Source organism: Lolium perenne, chromosome 6, assembly GCF_019359855.2.
Source record: "Lolium perenne isolate Kyuss_39 chromosome 6, Kyuss_2.0, whole genome shotgun sequence".
Taxonomy (NCBI): domain Eukaryota; kingdom Viridiplantae; phylum Streptophyta; class Magnoliopsida; order Poales; family Poaceae; genus Lolium; species Lolium perenne.
The window spans coordinates 227187722-227197599 of NC_067249.2; the positions used below are offsets into that span (position 1 = coordinate 227187722).

Genomic DNA, 9878 nt, shown 5'->3' on the forward strand with positions numbered 1-9878 from the left:
ACAAATATACTCGGTTACTTGGTAAATTTATTTTCTTCGGCTTAGTGGAATTATCTTCTCCGAAACATATCTTTTCCGGCGCAGTGGAATTATTTTCTTCGGCTTAGTGAAATTATCTTCTCCGAAATATATCTTCTCCGGCTTAGTGGAATTATCTTCTCTGGCGCAGTGAAATTACTTAGTGGATTTATTTTCTTTGACTTAGTGGATTTATCTTATTCAACTCGGTGGATTTATTTTATTCGGCATAATGGATTTGTTTTCTTCGGGTTATCATTGGTTTCTTCTAATACTACCCGACGCATCTCCGGGTTAAATGAATTTATCATCTATAACTATTACTGGACTTATTCTCTTCGGGTCAATGGATTCATACTCTATGATATCATTGGATTCATATGCTTCATATTTAATGGCGTAATCCCCAATGTGGATTTATCTCAAATACTTCATCTCGGATGCGTCTTCAATACTTCATCTTTAATGAAATAATCTTCAATGGTTTATTCTTCAAACGATTTCATCTCCAATGGCGTAAATTTTCAGTGGACCCATATTATATTATTGTCAATGGTTTCATTCTAAATAACTGCACCTTATATGACGCCATGACTCCGTCAAGTTATTTCGACGTCACGACTAACACTCGGGGGCTGGACAACGACTTCGCCGCGGGTCACAATTGTGACACGGCGCCTAAGCAACAATCAAGACATCACCCTACTAACGCTCGGGGGCTCGGATATTTTTTTATCAACAATATGGCGGCATCCATTTTTCGATATTTGGTGGTTTCTACTTCGGCTCGACTTCCTCCATGCACTCGAAGACTTCATCGTGCGTAAGCTAAGTGTTCCTTTATTTTACACAAAGTTGATTATCATTTACTTTCGCCGCACCCGACACTTGGGGGCTGCGACATACTTCTTCACTTTACATCTCAGGTTAAGAAAGAAGAATTGCGCCTAAGAAAATTTCTTCACGAAGGAACCCGACGAAATCTTCTTCAGGGAGGAACCCGATGAAATTGTCTTCAAGGATGAACCCGACGAAATCTTCTTCAAGGAGGAACCCGATGAAATCTTCTTCAGGGAGGAACCCGGATAAATTTTCCTCAAGGAGGACCCGAAGAATTTCCTCAAGGAGGATCCGAAGAAATTTTCCTCAAGGAGGAACCCGAAGAAATTATCCTCAAGGAGGACACAAAAAAATTTCCTCAAGGAGGAACCCGAAGAAATTATCCTCAAGGAGGACCCGAAGAAATTTTCCGCAAGGAGGAACTCGACGAAATTTTCATCAAGGAGGAACCTAAAAAAAGAGGGTGGAAAAATCTTCGCGTTCATTGACTCGTCATTTATTCCGATCAAGATCATCAGCGATGTACCTGCTGACAATATGGAAGAACCCAATATATTTGGCTATCCCATCACGCCGCGAAAAATATAGAAGAGCCCAAAAAACAGGTCATTACATCAGCCGAACAAGACGCATTCTCGGAGCGCGTCCACCGTGGTAAAAACTCCGAATGTCGTGACTCGTAAAAAGGAGTCTTCATTACAACATTGACTTCCACGTGCACTTTGCAAAGCTTGGTATCTCTCCCGCCTCGACAAACTGCCGAATTAGGTGATACCACCTCAGTATATGTTTGTTCTTCTACTATTATCTAGGGTCTTTAGCTTGTGCAATAGCATCATTCGGTGTCACAATACACATCTAATAGATTGGATGAGCTGGGTACCACACCAAGATCCATCTGTATATTCGTGATCCAAACACCAGTTTTGAAGCCTTCGAGACAAAATTAATATACTTGGCATCCGTTGAAGAATCGGCAACCATCTCTTTTTATAACTTTTCCAGCCTATTGCACCTCCGTTCAAGATGAATACATATCCAGGCACTGATCGTCCAACTCAATCTAAAAGCTAGCAATGTTAACCCTTTACACCTAGCTCTTCCTAACCGTCTTAAACTAGGTACTCTTTAGTTCTTCTCAAGTACTTCAAGATATTATTTACTATTGTCCTAGATCTTTCACTGGAATTCAACTGATATTTGCTTCTAACACTTAGAGCATAGAAAACATCACAGCTATTAGATATCATCACATACTTTATCGATCCAATTGTTGAGGATATGGAATCATCTCCACCCGGCTTTGCTCATCTGCCGCACACTAAGTACCATGCGACATTAAGAACCGTTTCTTAGCAAAATACTCTTGATCTTCATCAATATCGAGTATGTACTCTAACTCAATCCTATGAGCCACATTGATCTATCTCTATACTATAGATCCCGATCCCTAGTTAAAATGACGCCTCACCCAATTCCTTCATCTCGAAACACCTTTCCAATAAATCCTTGGTTTCTTGCAACATTAGATCATCATTGCCAACTAACAGTAAACACCTTTCCAATGAATCCTTGGTTTCTTGCAACATTAGAACATCATTGCCAACTAACAGTATTTTCCCGACCGTAAATTTCCAGCATTGATTTAGTACTACTTATTTTTGTTCTTTTTTATTCTTTCACAATATTTTCTTACAGAAAATATTCCAATATTGGTGGCCTCGTTTATTCGAAAGAAAATATTAATAACTCATGTTGATCACCTCTCGAGAAAGCTATTACCTTTTTCCTCATCAACTTCGACAAACGAAATACATCATCATCTGTTTCATCTTCTATTCAAGAAAAAGTGTTACCTTTTTTATTAATTGGTTATTCTACGGGCACAACATGTTGTCGTGCCAATGATTCCTAGTGAATAACTAAGACTGCAAAGAAACATTGCAAATGTGTCAATCACATTGCAAGCGCTCTTTAGACCATAATTTTAGTTAACATTGCAAATGCAAATATAGACCATAAGTTTAAGATATACTGACAGTTAAGGTACATGGATACCATGAACAAATAGTGCCAACGGGGATAAGATGGACATCAGATCGATCTAAAAGTTTAGTTAACATCCTAGTAAACAGTAAAAACGGGAACATCACGTCATGCAGCCACAAGGATGATAAATCAGGTTAACTGATCTCGCTTCAGCTGCAAGATTATTGCAGCTCGGGTACGTTTGTCGATTACACAAGAGCTTCTCCACTGATGTGGGCAGTTCCATAAAGATCTGAAGTGACGGTTTTATATAGTTACTTCCACGCACTGCAGGGTAATCTGCAAGAAGTTGTGGCAACTCATCAATGTAAAATGCGCAAAATGTTACATTTCATAAAGTAGTAAAGGTATAGGCAGATTGGTAGAAGTCACAAAGAAAGAAACTGCGGGTAGTAGTACTGTGCACCACAAAAGTTTAAGCTAATTTGCATAAGTCTACCTTTCAGCACTATTGAATCGATTCTAGCTAATTTAACTAGTTTTAATAGTACCCTTCATTTTAAGTTGCCATCCTCCAGTTGATATATGGCCATCCTCAAATTGATCGATGTAACAGTATTGATTTATTACAAGCAAAATTAATTTTAGCAGTATTCCAAATTTTGCAACACATGGTTATTCCACTAGCTAAATATGGCTACATTTCTCTAACTTGAGAAATACAAGAAATAGAGAGATATGTCATGAGATTCAAGTCCTAGCTTGACCAGCTAAAATAATCAAAATGACCAATTAGATAGCAAATTGCAGGATGCCAAGAGTTACTAGACAATTAAAAATACAATTTATTTTTAATCAGATTGCAAAATCATGTCCATTTTATGAGAATGCAATTTGAATAGTTCCAACTTCCAACTTAACAAGGATGCCAACTAACCCAAGTTAAATTCAAATCCCAATAAATATTATTCTTTTTCTCTCAAATCCAACTGTCACAAATGCATTAGCGCTAAATTACTAGGGGTTAACCTAAATATTGTGTGGTTAAACACTTAAACTATTTAATAAATAGATTGGGCAAAGCGTTTGCCTCCATTTAAAAATATATATATTGTGTGGTCCAGGCTTAAGTCCTAGTACAAGAAAGTAAAGAGTTGGGAGGCTGCAGTCTCCCATAAAATATTATATGAAGCGTGTACAGTTATGGATCCAAAACTAAGCCAATTTAGGTGATCCAATGTCCAAGACACATATGAGAGAAGGCATGGTCATATGCATGACAAAGGAATCCAACCTAGAAGTAGTAAATATTGAAGGATAGCCTAAAATTGATTAGGTATTTATTTAATTGAGTTTAAAGGATTTATCAACAGATTCTGGCTTATATGATCGTATCCACATCCATATAAATCAGACAACCTCAAACCCTATCTATACCGTTGTCAACTTATAGATATGAAGTGACTAAACAACCAAACTATGTGAATCTACATTCATCAAGTTTTTTTTTTTTGCATGCATGGTCATTCCTCAAGATTTGACAAGTACATGGAAACAACAGAGCACTGAAAAACTCACCCCAATTTCAGGGATACATCTGAACCATCATCGTTATCCTGTGAGCTTCCCGAGTGCAACGCCGTCATGACAGATTCAGAGGACTGCCCATCCTCAGCAATAACATTTTCGGTATCAGCAACTACTGGCTTGCCAGCTATTGGTATCTGGGATACCTACATCCAGAAATAAGATTGGAAATAGAAATACGTATTCAGTTGGACTGGACTGAGAAACAACAAAATAGATGCTACCCAAATAAGGTTCACTTCATACTTGGTTCCTCAGTTGCATGTTCTCCTCTGCCAGCTGTGAGCTCTGGTAAATTATGCAAGTGGCACAACAAGTATATTAGTTTTATATCTTATATCTCAACTGGCAAGTAAACTTCAAACCAGTCAAAATATACCCCCTCCGTCGATAAAAGGATGCCTTTAGATTTGTCTAAATTTGGATGTATCTATACACTAAATAGTGTCTACTTGAACAAATCCAAGACAACCTATTCTGGACAGAGGTAGTATAAGATTATAATGTGAAAAGGGATAGCAAAGTTAAACTAACAGTATGATCTGGTAAACTGATACCATATGTACAAACTAAAAATACTTCCAAAATGTTAGATGTACATAGGTAATGTATTGGATAACAATGATGATATGAATACTTATCCATTTACACACGAGAGAATACAGGAAACAATATTTTCTTGCCTAGCTACTGGAAGCATAATGCTAAAAACAAAGTCCACATGCCAATAGTAAATCTTGTATTATCCTCTCTCTTATTTAAGCGCTCACGCTATGTATTATATTTCCTACATCTTCTGAAAGTATAGGGCACAAGCATTCAGGATTTTCATGAACATATATCTATATTCTAATTTAATATACATGTATCGAAATAAGTTGCAAGTATTCCAGTCCTACTGTCCAACCAAAATAACACATAGTATAATATTTTTTTTATTTGTGGAAACTACACTAACTATTTACACACTGTTTTATTAATAATGAATCAGTGAATGTAAACAGGCCATAGCAAATTAATGTAACATCAGAAGCATAAGGGTCTACTTTCAGCCTGGATCATTAACCTCTCTTAGTTCTGTAAACAGGAATTTCCTATTCTAAAGGTAGTTTCCTCATAGTGCTTTAGACCATTAGTTTCTGTACAGATTTTAGTAAAGCTTTCTGCAGTCTTGTGATCTTAATAATACAGTAGGAGGCTCTCCACTACTGTTGAATGTACTCCCTCCTTTCCAAAATAAGCTGCTCAAATTTGTCGAGATATGATTGTACCTAAACATATTTTTAGTGTGTAGGTACATCTGTATCTAGAAAAACTTGAGCAGCTTATTTTGGGACAGAGGGAGTAGAAGAAGATTAATGTAGCATTTGGTTTCCCAAACATGATGAGCATGTGTAGATGATACCAATACAAAAGCACAAGGTTCTTTTTTTCATAAATAAATCAATGGTTGTTCGCCTACTATAATGACTATAAAAATTGATCTTGCAACAAGTTGTACCTTTCGTTGCAATTCATTGATCTGCTCCAAGAATTGTTGATCCTGCAAAAGCGAACAGCCCATTAAACAGTTGCTCATTGTGTCACTGACTAGAAGGGATCTGTGAAAATATCATGTTCAGTCAGCATACTTTCGTCTGAAGCACCCTGTGCAGACCAGTTTCAAGGTTCTTCTCCAACTGCTGGAGTTCATCAACAGTCAACCCCTCAAGCCCCTCGCCTCTCATCTGTCTATCAGTTGGACAAGAACCATCAGTACTATATATTGACATGCAACAAAAAAAAACAGTATGGATCATGTAAAATCATAATAGGATAGAACATAACCTAAGTCGGAGACTAGCTTCCGCAAGCTGATCGTTCAGATTTGCATACTTACTATGTTCTAACTGAAACGAAAAAGAAGTATGTTAATGTAACCATGAAAACAGAAATCAATCAGCATGCTATAGGATCAATTTCATTAACAAATATAACTAATAACCAAATAGCAACTATACACAACGATTACTCTTGATGGATTCAGAAAAAAACTTTCACACGCATATTACCAATAGCACATAAAATGGAGAATCATATTACCAAGCCCATAATTATTAGAGAATCTCATATGTGGAGTCTAGAAACCGTTGTTTCAACTTTCAGTTACTCTTCAGAACTTCTTAAAGGATCCAAGAAAAATTCCACTTTAGCGGTATTTGATGGAAAATAATCAATTTATACGAGGGTGTGCTAGACTAGGCCTTGAACCCAAGATCTTCTATCCAGGGCTATATCATAATATTACTTATTTAGATTCCTAAGTATTGGGATGGTATAAACATAGTACTTCACTAGCTAGGATAACTGAGGGAAATAAAGTGATTATTACATTCAAGTCAAGAGAAGGCTGGTCTGCTTTCCCCAGGTTCTTAGAATGGGTGCTGTACTTGTCGATGATCTCATTCATACTGTCCAAGGAAAAGCAAATATCAGTACCATAGCAACCTATAACCAATCAACAAAAGAGAAATTGCTAAAACATCAGTGTCACACTCATGTTAATAATTATATAGAGGCAGACATGCAAGCATTTTGACATTTCTTAGTACAGTGACCATCACAAATAGTTACCAAAGACTGATATTGCACACAATGAAAACAATGCAATCGAAATATGCAATAACTAGCAATCATGAACAAGTTTCCACTGTTAGGTTATAGAGTGAGGTCTGATGTTAATAAAGAATCAAATAAAACACTAGTTCATAACTAATAACAGAACATATATAAGGTGATATCCTTTAGTGCTAGATTGAACAAAACAAGCAGAAGAAAAAGCTCAAGCAGATATTTCTTCATTAAAGGGAAGAGGTGACTCTTTTTAACCAGATAAAAAGTTGGAATGGTTTGAATCCTACAAGCTTACAAGGAATCAAGGAAAGCATCATAACTGAGTCAACATTCCCCCATTAACTTTTTCAGGCATTATTTTGTTTGTTTTCTAGGCAGTTCCTATTAACTGTATAGCACAAACAAAATGCTCGGCGCAGCACGAACCACTCAGCTCGACGTTTTTAGAATTTCAGTAAATAAAATGTATTGTGGAGGAAATTATATGGTTGAATAACAATGTGCTCTACCGTAAAATGCATTTTTAGAATTTAGAGCACCTGTGACTCCTAAAAACATTGCCATTGCTTAACTGGAAGATTACAGTTTCAAGGAAAAGAAGTTGAGCTCATAAGCACTATACTATCTATGAACTAATACAAATTTAGAACATCTTGGAATAATATACAACCACATGCATGCAACAAAATAACAAAGCTGAAACAAGATTTTGCATAGAGAGAAAACTTTTCATTGTCAGTATATACATCACAATTAAGACAATTCTGTCTTTCATAAATCCCTTGAGTACATACGGTAGAGCACATTGTTATTGTGTTCATCACTATTGCTTATGGTACAGTCTCTCACTAAAAGTCAAACACAGCACTAATTTAATGAAGATTTTGCAAAAAAAAATCATTGGGTTCATTTGCACCCAATCGTTCTCGGCCAATGGCATTTAAGTCCAGCACATAAGTTAAAAGACCTGTGCATTTGTTCAAAAAAAAAAAGAGCTGTGCAGGCTTAGTTACATGAGAAATCGCATAAACAAACATTGTGGGAGCAAAAGATGTTTTACTAGTATAATACTACTAGTATCTAGCTAACTAGGACAAAGTATCCCCCAACAGCTAGCCGCACTGGAAAGCAGCGAAGGAAACATGAACAAGACAAGACAAGCGGAGGACATGAGCAAAACGGTCCAAGGACCACAAATACACGCTTGCTTTGGGGAAGCCTTGACACTCGAGTTAAGGCTTAAGGGGGAAAAAACAGAAGACGAACAGCGCGTGGAAGAGAGGGTAGAAAGAATATCTTATTCGATACACTAGAAATAAAAACAAAAAAACTGGGGAGCACAGAGCACGAAGTCATCGTTAGAACCGATCGATCTGCGGGCAATGCGACGTACGCACCGGCACATGAAATCACAAGTCCGGCCGTACAGCTTTACCGTCACCGGAGTAGACGAAGAGGGAGATGCTCTTCACCCGGAAACACACGCGCCGAGACGAAGATACACAGCAAATAACAGCAAAGGCGCGCTCACGTAAGATACACACACCGGAAAACTGAGGGGGGAAAGATGAGCAACCAAGTACAGAGGCAGACGCTACAGTAAACAAAATAAAATCCCCATTCCGTCAGTGCTAGCTAGGCGAACGCAACCATAAAAAATCCAGTAGATGCAGCGCTAGGCGACGCGATCCGCGTCTCGCTAGCACGTCGCGTGATCTCCAGCGCGACGCGGAGAGGCGCAGGAAACCGACCCGCGGCGGCTCGCGAGAAGGCGCGGCGTGAAAGAACCCTAAAACAAACACAGCCGGATCTTCCTGCGGCCGGGAAGGAGAGGGGGAGAGGAGAAACGGCTAGATCTAGCCGAAGAAGGAAACGCGGAGAGACGGGAAGGGGGGCGGGAGGGAGGGGCATACCTGGAGCTTGCGAACTGGGAGAGCTTCCCTGTGGACGAGAAGACGATGAGCGCGACGTCGGCGTCGCATAGGACGGAGAGCTCCTCGGCCTTCTTGAAGAGGCCCCTGCGGCGCTTGGAGAAGGTGACCTGGCGCGCCGCCGCGCTCTCTATCCGCTTGATCTCGCGCCTCTCCCTCGCCATCGCCGCCTCCGAGCCGACCGATCGATCGATCTCCTCCTCCCTCCCCAGTCCCCACGCCGAGAGGCGTAGCGCGCGTCGGCCGGCCGGGGTCGGAGAGGCACAGTGGTGCGGTTGGGGATGCGAAAGGAGAGGAGGGGAGAGGAAAGGGGGGAGGGTGGAGTGGAGGTGGAGGTGGAGGTGGAGGAGTCGAGACTTGCTCCTAGTATTGGCAAACTACTACTAATGAAACCCGAGCCCTGAGCGAGGGAGCCCACGCAAAGCGACCCCTTGATTAGCGTAAACAAATGGAGCGATCACCGGGCCACGGGCGGCCCAGTCATTGTTTATGCATGCGACACGGCGCAGAGGAAGATGAGGCCTAGCTAGCGGGGAGTAGTAGGAGAGCGTGGATGCATGGGGGGAGCGTGCCGGAAATGGAAAGGGTGGCCGGACCAGAACAGTACTGACTGTAGCAGGCGGCCTTCGTGCTGGTTCTGCTGGAAAGGCGGACGGGGGAGGAAGAAAAGGAAAGGATAGAGCTAGCTACGCGGCTAGTGAAGTCGTAGGGGGTTGCCGTCCCTGGCATTGATTCTCTCCTCTCTTGGTGCTGCGTGCTGCGTGCTGGCGTGGTGCCAGTCAGTCGGTGCATGGGCAGCACGGCGCCGGGTACGAAGATGGAGCACTGCAGACGCCCGGATTCGCTGTTCCGGCCACCACTCTGTGCGCCGCCCTACCTCCGTGTATCCATCTATGCTGC

General features: G+C 40.4%; 1 protein-coding gene across 1 annotated transcript; it reads right to left on the reverse strand.

Annotated features, from left to right (window-relative positions):
- Nucleotides 1-2831: 2831 nt before the first annotated feature.
- Nucleotides 2832-9331, reverse strand: LOC127305881 (MADS-box transcription factor 22). Its single transcript, XM_051336472.2, has 8 exons — nucleotides 8961-9331; nucleotides 6806-6884; nucleotides 6262-6323; nucleotides 6066-6165; nucleotides 5936-5977; nucleotides 4681-4722; nucleotides 4426-4580; nucleotides 2832-3186 (listed from the first exon to the last, which is right to left on the reverse strand). The coding sequence occupies exons 1-8, from the start codon at nucleotides 9140-9142 to the stop codon at nucleotides 3162-3164; spliced, it is 687 nt and encodes a 228-aa protein (XP_051192432.1). The 5' UTR covers nucleotides 9143-9331; the 3' UTR covers nucleotides 2832-3161.
- Between the last annotated feature and the right edge of the window lie 547 nt (nucleotides 9332-9878).